The 15,385-nt window shown below is 37.3% G+C and overlaps 1 protein-coding gene across 2 annotated transcripts; it reads right to left on the bottom strand.

Moving 5' to 3' along the window:
• Positions 1-1,048: 1,048 nt before the first annotated feature.
• Positions 1,049-15,128, bottom strand: Or2n1el1 (olfactory receptor family 2 subfamily N member 1E like 1). 2 transcript variants are annotated; one of them, NM_001101012.1, is made up of 6 exons: positions 15,101-15,128; positions 14,588-14,745; positions 6,408-6,578; positions 5,411-5,463; positions 2,933-2,984; positions 1,049-2,237 (listed from the first exon to the last, which is right to left on the bottom strand). In NM_001101012.1, exon 6 carries the CDS (start codon positions 2,215-2,217, stop codon positions 1,279-1,281), a length of 939 nt encoding a protein of 312 aa, NP_001094482.1. In that variant the 5' UTR covers positions 2,218-2,237; positions 2,933-2,984; positions 5,411-5,463; positions 6,408-6,578; positions 14,588-14,745; positions 15,101-15,128; the 3' UTR covers positions 1,049-1,278. The 2 variants fall into 2 exon arrangements, with proteins under 2 accessions (NP_001094482.1, XP_063135588.1); XM_063279518.1 differs by lacking the exon at positions 15,101-15,128 and adding an exon at positions 15,039-15,048.
• Between the last annotated feature and the right edge of the window lie 257 nt (positions 15,129-15,385).

The raw sequence follows: 15,385 nt of genomic DNA, 5'->3' as shown, positions 1-15,385 counted from the left end.
TTTTTTTTAGATTTATTCAACTGAGCTCTATGTACTTCTGTATGTGCTTTTGTTTCTTTTTTTTTTTTTCTTTTCTTTTCTTTTTTTCGGAGCTGGGGACCAAACCCAGGGCCTTGCACTTGCTAGGCAAGCGCTCTACCACCAAGCTAAATCCCCAACCCCTGCATGTGCTTTTGTAATAGTGGCTATCATCCTTTTATTTCTCGTGCAGGACTTACTGGTTATTGTAGGGATTTGATGGTGTGATTTCCCTGTTTTGTTTTGTTTTGTTTTGTTTGATTTTGTATTTTTTGGTTTTATTGTCTGAACGATGCTTTACTGTCCTTTCAATTCTGAAGGGTAGATTTCCTGTATATATTTTTAGTTTGTAGCTGTTTTCCTCTTTGGAGTTTATCCTGTTCTCTTCTATTCTCTACTATAATGTAAACATAAGCTTAGAAAACTGGATTTATTATAATAAAGAGTCCCTTATGTTATGGCTGGTGAACTTTTGGCAGGCGGGGCCTAAATGGAGAAAGTGGGTCACTGGGACAGAGCCTTGAGGATTTCAGTTCCTTCAGTTCTTTCCCCATTTTCTCCTCTGTCTTTCTCTCTCTCTCCTGGTCAGATCGATGTAACAAAGCTGACCCATGCTCCAACAAAAATGGCTTAAAATATTAATATTTCAACACCAAATTCATAAATTTTATTTCATAAATTATAAAGAATTTTACATGATAGTTTTAAGTTTGGGGGAATAGATTAACAACTAAATTGTAGAAATTTCAATTTGTATTGGAATACATCTTGAGTATCACTTGCCTCTAAAATAAATTTCATCAAAAATATACTCATTGTTTATTGATGTAATTCACTTGTTTTACATCAGAAAATATTTTTTCTCTTATTGATTCATGTTAAATTTCAAAGGCGCATCTAAGTGTCCCACTTTAGTCTCAGAAATGTCTCCAGACTGTTCTTCCTTAGTAATGTCACCTTCATTTTTCTCATTGATTCCAGACTTATACCAGCTATGTTTGAAAAAGAATCAAACATTTACCCATAGTTCTTGCCTGCTTGTATATTTTAATATATCATGAAATTCTTTATTTAAATGTCAAACACTTCATCCTAATTCATAAACAAAACTCACAATGCTCTGATACTAGAAATGAGAAAAACCTGGCAAGAAGGCCGTAATCTGTGGACCTGGAATATATGACCATTATTAGAGAAATCAATATAAAATTATTACAATATAATTATTATAAAATTATTAGTTTTAATGCCAAACAACTTTCACTTTGAACTGAAGATGCTTCTCAGTAGCTTTTTTAAGGCACCCTTTACATCCTTGTTCCTTAAGGTATAGATGAAGGGGTTCAGTGTAGGAGTTATCACTGCATAAAAGAGAGCCATGAACTTGGGTTGGTCCCTTGTGATGGAGGAAGAAGGCTGAAGGTACATGCTAATGGCTGGACCATAAAATAAAGAAACTACAATGAGATGAGAAGAACATGTCCCAAAGGCTTTCTTCCTTCCTTCAGAAGATTTAATTCTAAGTACTGCACGACCAATATTAACATAAGAAGCAAGAATTAAGCACAGAGGAACAGCCAGTATGAAAATGCACACCACAGAAAGTGCCAGCTCATTAAACTCCTTTTCCCCACAGGCAGTTTTTATGAGAACGGGGATTTCACACAATAAGTGATCCAGTTTATATTGGCCACACAATGGCAATTGTAATGTAAGTGTAGCCTCCGAAAAAGCGAAGATCACTCCAGTCAGCCACATGATAGACACTGACAAGACGCACACTCGCTGACTCATGATGAGGGTGTAGTGGAGAGGTCTGCAGATAGCCACGTAGCGATCAATGGACATGATAGCCAAAAGCAGACATTCCGTGCCTCCCATTATGTGGAAGACATAGAGTTGGATAACACATCCAACGTAACTGATGGTTTTTCTGGAGCTTCCCAGGTTAAACAGCATCTGAGGCACAAGGCTTGTGGTGTAGCACATGTCCAGAAAGGAGAGATTTGTGAGAAAGAAATACATGGGGCTGTGGAGACGAGGATCCAAGGTGGACACCAGAATGATGGCGATGTTCCCCATCAAAGCCATGGGGTACGTGATCAGCAGAGTAACAAAGAGCGGGAGTTCCAGCCAAGGGTGGTTAGCAAAGCCCAGGAGGATGAATTCTTTTGGGTGGCTTTCATTGGATACAGCCATTCTTCTTTGATATATTTTACCTGCCGTTTAGAAGTGCGTGTTAATTTAAAATGGTAGATATATAAAGAAAAGTTATTGGAAACTGAGAGAAGTGCTAGTCACATGCAAAGATAAATACACGAAATAGCGTAGTTGGTTGATGTTGGGATCTGGAGAAATTACTCAAGGCTGAAGAGCGCTTACTGTTTTTCTAGAAAACCAAACATGTATTCCCAGTACCCGTGATGAGTGTAGCACAACCACCCACATCTCCAGGTCCAGAGAATAAAACACCCATTTCTGTACTTGTGTGGACCCCCAAGAGCACACATAGGCATGAATTAAATACTAAGAAAACTTAAAAGACAAACTCTACCTTTAATAACACAACCTCTAAAAGCCAAGCATGCTGTACTTCAACTCCTTAAAGAAAATTTCTGCCACATTACATTACTCTGTCCAGAATAACTAATTATTATTCATAAGCAAAGTACAAGAAATCCATTTTAAACACTAAAGAAATCTCTGATTATGAAGCCACTGCTACAGAAGATTCTTTCAAGAATTTTACCCACAGGTTAAAAGAAACCAACAAACAAAAACAACAAAACCCCATGACTATGAATGTACAGAAAAGAATGCATCTCAATGGTAAGGTAATAAATACGAGTATAAAGATTACAGAAGAACCAAACATTACACATTTGTGGATAACATAATAGGAAGTCATACATACCTTTCAGAATTAATAATCTCAATCTTCCAATTAAAAGGCAGAGACTACCAGACTGGAATGAGATACAGGAAGCGATTATTCATAGAACGTAAAAACCAAACACATCCCAATGGCCAAAGCAAACAGAATTAAAGTGGAATTACAAGAAAAGTTGGTTCTAAAAGCAAATAATTTTAGTGATAAAAAGGATACCTTTGTATAATCCAAAAGGAGGGCCTAAAATTCATGAGTAATGAATCATACAGGGAATGTTGGCATATCCAAGTTCAGTAACCAAAAGAGATGAACAGATTCTAACATAACAGTGGGCGACCACATTATCAATGATAGACAGATCATTCAGGCAAAGAAAATAAAACAAAGAAACAGAAAGCAAACAAGAAAACAGCCCACTAAAGACACATTCTTATTAAATCAAACAGACAATAAGCATGCTTTTTATTTTAGTTGTTGTGTGTCTGTGTGTTTGGTTCTTTTGTATTGTTTTGTTTTTGGCTTCCCTCTTCCCCTGCTAAGCCAGGGCTTCTCCATGTAACCCTGGATGTTCTGGAACTTTCTTTGTAGTCCTGACTGGCATCATCCTCAGAGACCTGCCTGCCTCTGCCTTGTGAGTACTAGGACTACAGACATTCACCCCACTACCCAGCAGCATGTAAATAAATAATGAACTAATCTCTTGTATCTTATCAGATTATAATGGAATATACTATAGATCAATAAATATAGCATCTGGAGAAATTATATTAAACATAGTAACTAAACAACATATCATTAAATGATGAGTGTTGTTATTGAAGAATTTAGGAAGTAAGTTAATTTTTCATAAAATTACATGAAAAAAAAGGCATACAATATAACATTAGCCAAACAGACAGAATGAATGCTGTTATGAGACTAGAGCTGTTGTTTATCTGCATTTAAACAAACACAAATGTTCTGTAAGTAAATTACATATAAAGGTACATAAAAGTTTTAAGTAAACAAGATCTACAAATATCAAAATTATTAGAAGAAAAAGGATAATAAAAATAGGCAGAAATGTATTCTCCTATAATTTGAAAAATCCTCAAGAAATCCAAAGCACATCTATGAACAGACAAAGCTGAAGCAAGATTCAAAATTAAAAACTAAAGTGGTCAATATAAGCAAAAGCATAACGGTAAATCTGCCAACATAACTAAGATCAAGACTGATTGATTTATTGATAAATTCCGACAGATCTTAAGACACAAACCATTTCCAATGTTCTTCAAAGTATTTAACTAAGGAGAAATGAAGACTAAAACATGTGTCATGTGAATCTAGGAATACCCTGATACTCAAACAGGCTCAAAACAAGGCAAAAAGGAGAAAATACAAACAACACGATCAAGTAGGATTCACTGTGGGAAACTTAAGATGGTTCAACATATAACGCAATCAATGTAATATGACGTATAAGCACAAGTAAAGGGTCGGAATCACATCATTATCTCAATAAATGCATAAAATTATTTTGACAAAAACATTATGTCTCTTAGTAATACAAGTAAAAAAGGCAGCAAAAATACTATACCTTAATCCAACTGAATAAAAAGGCTACAATGTTGCAAATAAGTAGACAATATTATACTAAACTTGGAAAATTTGAAAACATCTTCCATAATACAAGACATAAAAGAAGAATTTTTTCTGTCACTTTGAACATTGTGGGTAGAATCTTGGCCAGATTAGTAAAGAAAAGATAGTACAAAACAGTATACAAATGGGAATAGAAAATAATCAAACTGTTTTTCAGATAATAAGATCCCATAATTATAAAGTGCTAAAGATTCCACCAGAAAATTCTTATTTTGATAAGATAAACACTATATCTTATAAACACAATAGAAATGTAGAACAAAGCAACCTGCACACACAGAAAATATTAAGTATTTTTTCTTATTCAGCCCCATCTCTTTTTGTGTGCGTTCACACAAAGATGTTCAAATGTGTGTAGATGCAGATGTGTGTGGTGTGAGAGTGTATGTGCACAGGAGTGTGCGGGTGGAAGATGAGGTTTGATATAGGAAATCATTCTTGATCTTCTTTCGTCTTTCTCATTGAGAGATACTCTCCCAATTGAACCTGGAGCTTGTCAATATGGCTACTCTCCCTAGTTAGATATTTCTGGAGAAATATTTCCCATCTCCAAACTGTAATTAAGGGTGGAATGCTGCTTCTATGTGGCATTCTCCACATTAGATTTGCTATAAAAACAAAGCAAAACAACAAATTCCCAAAAGAGAAGCAAAAAAGACAAGAACATTCAAAGAATTCCCTAGATATAAATTTAATCAAAGAAATTAAAGACATTTACAATAGAAAATTCAAGAAGTAAAGAAAGAAACTTTAGAATACAGTAAAAGGTAGAAAGAATTTCATGTTTGTCAGATCAGCAGAATTTACGGTATGGAAGTGGCATTTCACTAAAAGCAATATACAAATTCGATACAATACCCATTCAGTTCCAATGACCTTCTTCACAGAAATAGAATAGCAGTCTCAAATTCCTGTGGAAAATGAAATAACCAAACAATTCTTAAGCAGAGAAAAACCAATAGGAACGTCACAATATCTGCTTTAACTGCGGTCATAATTTATAATGACAAATACTGACTGGCACTGGCTCAAAAGCAAAAAAATGCACCAATAAAAGAGAATAAAAGATGAATGCAAAATTTTTACTCAGTATTAGAGAAAAAATTATATCATCATAGGAAATGCATGGAGCTGGAGATGTTTGTGTTGAGCGAAATAATCTGGTGTTGTAGATACAAACTCTGTATGATTTCTAAAATATGAACAGTAGAGTAAAGGAGCTCACGACAGTGAAGAGAGAACAGGAGGAGGCAGGAAAACAGTAGCAAGGATTTGTGCATAACCAAAGTAGACTACACGGAACGACACACTGAAATGTCTAACTTACAACTTAACATACTTTAATGAAGAAGGAGTTAGCACATCTCCCAGTGACCAATTCCACACACTTCAGATACATTATAACTGAAGTTAATTGGCATCAGGAAAGTCATCAGCATCTCCATTAAGCTGAGAAGTTTTGAAAACCCGCATGTGTTTTCTATGGATTCTTGAAATTAGGAATCTATAGTTTCCGTATCTTACCATGTCATTTAAGACATTAATTATTTTAATATTTAGGCCTTGCTAATCACTAGCAGAGTATAGTAATGAATAGTTAACTATCTAAATGTGGCGTGTAAAATGTCATTTGGAGGTGAATGGAAGATGAACTAAGGAGATTGGAAGTTTATTGGAATCTTCAGCACACACGGTGACTAGTAATTAGGTAAAATTACTGTCACTCGTCATACTCTTGATGGGCTAGCACGCAACTGAAAGGAAGAATTCATAGTTTAGTTATCAACAGCTTCGTGTTGACAGTCACTTTTGACAATTTCATGCAGGAGAGAAAGTAAAATCTGTCTTTAGTTACCTTAAGAACATGATCTGGTAGTGTAAGACCACGGACTGATTAGTAAATGAGCATTTCAGTAATTTTAGTGGATGAATTAGTAAATTATTCTCTCACTTCCATACCGTCTTAACTCTTTATTTAAATAATCCCTCCTAGTAGATTTAGGCTACTATGACAGGTGCTTCACACCTGAAAGGGAAGAACAATACACAAACAAATTTAATTTTCTAATCCATGTCCCAACACTCTGTGTTACTACGCCACTTAGTTCTGAGGTTTGTAATGCTCTTTATAGATAAAAACTTAATACAATTGTCTGGAATTGTAAACTCACAGCACCAGTAGCATAGGTGTGTTTCATGAACGAGGGTCACTTAGCTGACATCATTCATGGTTTTATTTTAAAACAATTTGAACTCAGAAAAAATCTTAACCTAATTTCTTTTACAACTGAAAATGGAATGTGAAATAAATTACCCTGGGCTGGGGAGAAAGCTCAGTGTTTGTCATGCTAGCCTTGTTAGGATTCAAGGTCAGTACTCAGCACCTGGGTTGAAAAGAGCTGGGCGTAGTGTGTACTTGTAATCTCAGCCCTGGGGTGGTAGAAAAGACAGAGACTTTCTGGTCAGCCACACCAGGCCAATTGCTGAGCCCCAGGTCAGTGAGAGACCCTGTCTCATAATGCAAGGTCCATGGCTCTGAAGAACAACACTAGAGGTTGCCCTCTGTCTTCCGCATGTGCATAAACGTCGTCTCTCTCTGTCTCTCTGTTCTCTGTCTCTCTCTGTCTCTCTGTCTCTCTCTCTCTCTCTCTCTCACACACACACACACACACACCCCACCCACTCCACAAATAATTTCACTGTGTTTAAAACAAATTTTTAATAATTTGTTTTCACATACTATCAATTACATTGTAAGATGTGTATTGTTCATTTATTTAGCATTTTCATATTCACAATTAATTTGTTAAGCCATTGACTGATCTTAAAAGCTTTTTTTTTCTTTTTTTTTTTTTTTTTTCTGGAGCTGGGGACCAAACCCAGGGCCTTGCGCTTGCTAGGCAAGTGCTCTACCACTGAGCTAAATCCCCAACCCCATTAAAGCTTTTAAAGGGGCTATTTATACTATAAATTCTCCTCGAGTTTACTATAATGGAATACAAGAGTGTTGATCCCCCATTATTCTGTTGACTTCTTAATTTATTTTGTATTATACAAATGTTTAAATTATACAAGCTTAGCTTTGACTTAACTAATGCAGGAATAATCATTGGCCATTTCATTTCTCTAGATATTTATTTAGCAACCACACAGATGCTTCTGACTTGTGATTTACTCTAAAACACCTCTCTGCTCTTTAATTATATTATAATATCCCAGTCTTTTCATTTCATGCTCATATTCATCTACTTTTGCTTCATTTATCTATTTTGTGTCTTCTGCTCTAAGAAACTTTCTATTTTGTTTTACTACAGAGCTCTATATTCTCACAAAATTTAGTCTTTTTAATGATTTCTAGACTGCATTCATCTTGGGATCTTTGAACATCAGCTCATCTATTTATTCTGGTGTCTCTCTGTTTTCCTCATTTGCTATTTAATTTAATTTTAATATTTTTTTTTCGGAGCTGGGGACCGAACCCAGGGCCTTGCGATTGCTAGGCAAGCGCTCTACCACTGAGCTAAATCCCCAACCCTATTTAATTTAATTTAAGTCATGACATTTGTTTGATATTTACAGTTAAAGACAAAACACATTAATCATTTTTTGTCTGATCCTAAAACCTATAAATGAAATCTCTCTCTCTCTCTCTCTCTCTCTCTCTCTCTCTCTCTCTCTCTCTCACACACACACACACACACACACACACACACACACACACACACACGCACCTACGTCTACCCACCCATATGGAGACTCTACCACAGAACCTTTAATTACTCAAAACTGATTCCTATGGTACATTTAACAATTAAATAAAGACTTAATACTTTCTTCAAATATTCAATACATAGGTTGGGGATTTAGCTCAGTGGTAGAGCGCTTGCCTAGGAAGCGCAAGGCCCTGGGTTCGGTCCCCAGCTCTGAAAAAAAAAAAAAAAAAAAAAGAACCAAATATTCAATACAAGTCAAAAACTCTACTTACTCAAGTTAATACAAATTTAAGATAAAGAGATTGAGAAAAAAAAAATCAGTGAACTAGTTGTTTCTAAAACTACTGAACAAAGTATTTCTAATTTCCCAGGTAAAACAATGTATGCCATTCATGTATATAATATGTATATAATATGTATATAATATATACAAGTATCCATAGATGTTTCTACCTTCCTTGAGACCTCCTGGATTTTGAAACAAAGTGTTATTTAACTTACCTTGTTTTTACATTGTCCACTGGAGTGAAATTATGAAAAGATTCATTTACATCTGTCAGATTTTAGAGAACAGAGAAACTGTTGTCCACAGTACATAGTCAACCATGAATCTCATTACTTACTTTTACAGTCGACACAAGTGCCATGGAACCTACATCAGACAGCCAGTAGTAGGAAGTATCCACCATGGTGTGTGAGTGTACTGCTATGTGCTTGCTGTATGCAGCCTCAAATATTTGAGGCATTGTTTTCCACCAGACCATTCATTTATCCCTCTCCCAGGTGTGTTAGCACAGAAAATTCCTTGGGACAGTGCTCTCAGTGGAGATGTTTCTTATGCACAATTAACAGACACTAAACAGAGGTTGGGAGATATCTTCTGTTCAGACATGCTTTAAAGTAAACACATCAAAACTCACAAAACACTTTATAAAAGTGTTGCATTGAATGTAATTAAAATAAGTAAATAAACAATATATGAGTAAATGAGTTTTGGAAATTTATATAAGAATTTAAATACATTCATTCATTCGTATAATTTTGAAACCATTGAAATTATAATTCAGATTGTTGCCAAGACTAAAAGAAATGTAAACACAAAGCCAGACAGAAACCTTTCATCTACAATCGTATATTGTTTGCAAGATATTATGGGGGGAATGGTGTCACAAAGCATGTGGGAGTAACCAACCAGTGACTGATTTTACTTAAGGGTCATTTCATGAGATGCATCCCATACCCAACACTGCTTGGATGACTAAGAAATTGAGACAAGATAATTCAGAGACTTAGGATAAAATAAAATAATACTCTTCTCAAATAAGAAAAAAACTAGTGAGAAAATTATTCTTAATAATATTTACTATAACCATAAATGAGTGCTTTGCTCAATGATCATCAGAGAATCTTCTTCCTGCAGCAGATGGGAACACATAAAGAGACTCACAGACAGACACTATGCACAGAGTGAAAGACCTTGCAACTCTAAGACCTAAATGAGAGGTCTTTATCAACTTGAGATACCAAGAAAACATGGCCCTGTAAATCAACACGAGCAAAGTTTATATAAACTCAAAGAGACTGATGCAGCCTTGAGAGGTCCCTCATGGATCTGCACCAGGCTCTCTGCTTATATATTACTGATTCCAGTTTAATGTTTTTATGAAATTCCTCTGTGTGTGAATAAGTAGGTCCTTGACTATCATGGCTTCTCTTGGGCTCTTTTCTTCCTGTTGGTTTGACTTACTCAACTTTAACATGACAGTTTTTGTTTTAATCTTATTATACTTTATTTTGTTACATTAAAAACTGAATGAATGAATGAATGAATGAATGAAAATGAATGAAAACATAATTGTGATCAGACCTACTGATCCAGAAACATATAGGTTAGATTTCCTCTATGAAACCATTCCTCACCCACCCTCAGTCTCTAAGGCAAACCAAGCTGCACTGGATGGACTGCTGTCCCCCAGACTTTCACTGTCCATCCACCTCTCCAACCACTTTCATCAAACCTGCTTATACAGAACCATGCTCATGCATTGGCAGGATTAATATAGTAAAAATGACCATCTTGCCAAAAGCAACCTACAGATTCAATGTAATCCCCATCAAAATTCCATACAATTCTTCATAGAGTTAGGAAGAGCAATTTGCAAATTCATCTGGAATAACAAAAAACCCAGGAGAGCGAAAACTATTCTCAACAATAAAAGGACTTGCGGGGGAATCACCATCCATGACCTCAAGCAGTATTACAGAGCAATAGTGATAAAAACTGCATGGTATTGGTACAGAGACAGACAGATAGACCAATGGAACAGAATTGAAGACTCATTAATGAACCCACACATCTACGGTCACTTGATCTTTGATGAAGGAGCTAAAACCATCAAATGGAAAAAAGATAGCATTTTCAGCAAATGGTGCTGGTTCAACTGGAGGTCAACATGTAGAAGAATGCAGATCGATCCATGCTTATCACCCTGTACAAAGCTTAAGTCCAAGTGGATCAAGGACCTCCACATCCAACCAGGTACACTCAAACTAGTACAAGAAAAAGTGGGGAAGAATCTCGAACACATGGGCACTGGAGAAATTTTCCTGAACAAAATACCAATGGCTTATGCTCTAAGATCAAGAATCGACAAATGGGATCTCATAAAACTGCAAAGCTTCTGTAAGGCAAAGGACACTGTGGTTAGGACAAAACGACAACCAACAGATTGGGAAAAGATCTTTACCAATCCTACAACAGATAGAGGCCTTATATCCAAAATATACAAAGAACTCAAGAAGTTAGACCGCAGCGAGACAAATAACCCTATTAAAAAATGGGGTTCAGAGCTAAACAAACAATTCACAGCTGAGGAATGCCGAATGGCTGAGAAACACCTAAAGAAATGTTCAACATCTTTAGTCATAAGGGAAATGCAAATCAAAACAACCCTGAGATTTCACCTCACACCAGTGAGAATGGCTAAGATCAAAAACTCAGGTGACAGCAGATGCTGGCGAGGATGTGGAGAAAGAGGAACACTCCTCCATTGTTGGTGGGATTGCAGACTGGTACAACCATTCTGGAAATCAGTCTGGAGGTTCCTCAGGAAATTGGACATTGAACTACCTGAGGACCCAGCTATACCTCTCTTGGGCATATACCCAAAAGATGCCCCAACATATAACAAAGACACGTGCTCTACTATGTTCATAGCAGCCTTATTTATAATAGCCAGAAGCTGGAAAGAACCCAGATGCCCTTCAACAGAGGAATGGATACAGAAAATGTGGTACATCAGCTATCAAAAACAATGACTTTATGAAATTCATAGGAAAATGGATGGAACTAAAAAATATCATCCTGAGTGAGGTAGCCCAATCACAGAAAAACACACATGTTATGCCCTCATTAATAAGTGAATATTATCCCAAAAGCCCAAATTACTGAAGATGCAATCCACAGACCACGAGAAACTCAAAAAGAAGGATGACCAAAGTGTGGATGCTTTAGTCCTTAGAAGGGGGAACAAAAAATATTCATAGGAGGAAAAATGGAGACAAAGTTTGGAGCAGAGATGGAAGGAGTGGCCATTCAGAGCCTGTCACATATACATACAGTCACTAAACCCAGACACTATTGGGGATTGCAAGAAGTGCATGCTGACAGGAGCCTGATAGAGCTGTCCCCTGAGAGGCTGTGCTAAAGCCTGACAAATACAGAGGCGAATGTTCATAGCAAACCATTGAACTGAGAACGAGGTCCCCATTGGAGGAGTTAGAGAAAGGATTAAAGGACCTGAGGAGTTTTGCAACCCCATAAGAACAACCATACCAACCAACCAGAGCTCCCACCATCTAAAGAGCACACATTGACTGACCCATGGCTCCAGCTGCATTTGTAGCAGAGGACGGCCTTGTTGGGCACCAGTGGGTAGAGAGACGTCCTTGGTCCTGCCAAGGCTGAACCCCCACCCCCCCAGTGAGCGAATATATATAGAACACCAGTCAAAAAAATCAAATATTTCTGGCAAAAAACACCCACAAAATCTGGGATATTATGAAAAGCACTAATCCAAGAATAATATGAATAGAAGAGGGTGAAGAATCCCAGCACCAAGGACCAGAAAAATATTTTCAACAAAATCTTAAAGGAAAACTTTTTCAACCTAAATTAAGAGGTGCCTAAAAATATACTTGAAGCATACAGAAACCAATTAGATTGGACCAGAAAAGAAAACCACCCACCACATAACAATCAAAAATTTAAATACACAGAACATAGAAACAATGTTAAAGGCTGCAAGAGAAAAAGTCTGGGTATCACACAAAGGCAGACCTATCAGAATTGCACCCGACACATCTCAACAGAGACTGTGAAAGGTAGAAATGCCGGACAGACGGCTTGCAGCCTCAAAAAGCCCACGCATGCCAACCTAGACTACTAAACCCAGCAAAACTCTCAGTCACCGTAGACGGAGGAACCAAGACATTTCAAGACAAAACCAAATTTAACTACTATCTATCCACAAATCTACAAAAAATATTAGAATGAAAACCACAACCCAAGGAATGTAATAACGATAAAATCAGAAGAAATGAGTAATTTACGTATCAGCAGAAAACAAGAGAATTACACACGCGCACACGCGCACGCACACACAACATCACCAACAAAAAAATAGGAATTAACAGTCACTAGTTATTAATATCTGTCAACAAAATTAATGGATTCAATTACCCAATTAAAAGACAGAGGCTGGGGGTTGGGGATTTAGCTCAATGGTAGAGCACTTGCCTAGGAAGTGCAAGGCCCTGGGTTCGGTCCCCAGCTCCGAAAAAAAGAACCAAAAAAAAAAAAAAAAAAGACAGAGGCTGACAGAATGGATGTGAAAACAGCCCGCACCATTCTGTTGCACCAGAAACACAACAAGAAATATAGAAAATTTCTCAGAGTAAAGAGCTAGGAAAAAAGTTTCCTAGGAAAACTGACTCAAGAAGTAAGCTGGAGGAGCCATTCTAATACCTAATGAAGTAGACATTCAACCAAAATTAAGCAAAAGAGACAGAGAAGGACACTTCCTATTCATCAAAGGAACAAGGGGGCATCTATGACATCAGTCTGAACATCTATGCCCCAAACGCACGGACACACACATTTGTAAAGGAAACATTGCTTGAATTGCGCATTGAATCTGACACAGTAATGGTGGGGGATTTTAACACTGCGCTCTCGTCAATCAACCAGTCACCCAGACAAAAATAAACAGAAATGATAAACCTATACGATGTTTCAAATCAAATGGACTGAACGATGTCTGCAGAACATTTCATTCAGACACAGACAAATATTCCTTCTTCTCAACACCTCGTGAGCCTCCTCCTGTTTGTCAGAAATCAATCATCCACAGACACGAGGAATTGAAACAGCACCTTCTGCCTTATCAGACACCGTGGATTAAAGCCGACGTCAACAGCAGAAACAACAGGAAACCTACACAGTCGTGCAACGAAACAACTCCACTCAGTGCTCTCTGGTCACTGAGTAAAGAAATAAGGAAACAAAAAGAAATGAAAGACTTTCCAGACTTCAGTGATAACCAGATTTATGGGAAACAACGGAAGCAGCATGAAGAGGACAGAGCGTTAGGCACCTCCATAAAGAAATTAGAGAGTTCCCCTGCCGACAATTTAAAAGCTCATCTGAATGCTCTAAAAAACTGCAAACACAAGGAAGACGATGAGATGGGGGAAATAATCAATATCCAGGCAGAAGTCATGCCAATCTAAAAACGATAACAATACAAAGGATCAACAAAACGAAGACCTGGCTCTGAGAAAATCAGCAGGATGACCAAGGCCCTGAACAAAGCAACTGAAGACCGAGAGACAGGACCCAAATAAACTAAATCAAAAACGAAAAGGGGACATAAGTGCCACTGCGGAAGTTAAAAAGAAAAATTAGGTCTTATTTCAAAAGCCTGTGCGCTAAAAATCGGAAAATCTTAACAAAATGGATGATTTTCTAGACAGAACCCTCTTGACAAAATAAAATCAAGATCGGGTAAACTATTCGAACAGCCCTATTATCCCAAAGGAAATAGAAAAGTAGTTAGAAGTCTCCCAAACCAAAAAAAGGCCCAAGCCCAGATGGTTTTCGTGCAGGATTCTACCATATTTCCAAAGGGGAGCAAATAGCGATGCTCCCCAAACTGCTCCACAAAGTACAAACAGAGGAAACTCGGCTGAACTCGTTCTATGAGGCCGCAGTCACCCTAATACCTAAAATATTCAACCAAGAAAGAATTTCAGACCAATTTACCTTATAAACATTAATGCAAAAATACTCAATATTCACAAACAGATCCGAGAGCACACACAAAAAAACATCCTCTACCATGATCAAGCTGCCTCCATCCCAGGGATGCCGGGATGGTTCAATATAGGGAAATCCATCGATGTAACCCAGCGTGTAAAAATCTGAAAAAAACCACATTATCTTCTCATCAGATGCTGAGTAAACTGTTGGGGTCCAGCCCTCGACACAGGACTCTCTCTCTCTCTCTCTCTCTCTCTCTCTCTCTCTCTCTCTCTCTCACACACACACACACACACACACACACACACACACACACAACTTGGGGCTGCACACACTCTGCACTCTCTTGTGCACTCTGAGTTTTTTTATTGCAGTTTTCTTTTCTCAAACTCCCACACTCATGCACACCTCCGTTCCTTACCCTTTCGTTCTCACACACGCTCTTCATACACACCTCACATTCCCTCTTCACTCACTCTTTGCATTCTCTTTTCCTGCTCTCTCACTCGCTCTCACATTTTCTCCTTCATGCTCTCTCATTCACTCTTCACGTGCTCTCTCTAGCCTGTCTCCTGCCCCAGTCTTTTATTGATAATTCAAAAGGAGGTAGAAAAAGGACATTGTATAATCACTGCAAATCAAATTCAAAGAACAACCACATCCCACAAATAACTAAAAATTACAATTGTTCCCCAAAGTTTCCAGTATCCCCTATTCCCAGGCCTGTGGCCAAAATAATAATAATTGCAAACTCGTCATTATTTAAACTTTAACTTTTAAGTTATTATACTTCAGAGCGCA

The sequence above is a fragment of the Rattus norvegicus genome, chromosome 20 (assembly GCF_036323735.1).
Source record: "Rattus norvegicus strain BN/NHsdMcwi chromosome 20, GRCr8, whole genome shotgun sequence".
NCBI lineage: Eukaryota > Metazoa > Chordata > Mammalia > Rodentia > Muridae > Rattus > Rattus norvegicus.
Note: the sequence above shows the minus strand (reverse complement) of the source record. Positions and strands in the feature narration are given on the sequence as shown.

Coding starts and splice junctions, on each gene's coding strand:
- Or2n1el1 (NM_001101012.1), bottom strand. CDS start 2,217: ATGGCTGTATCCAATGAAAGCCACCCAAAAGAATTCATCCTCCTGGGC.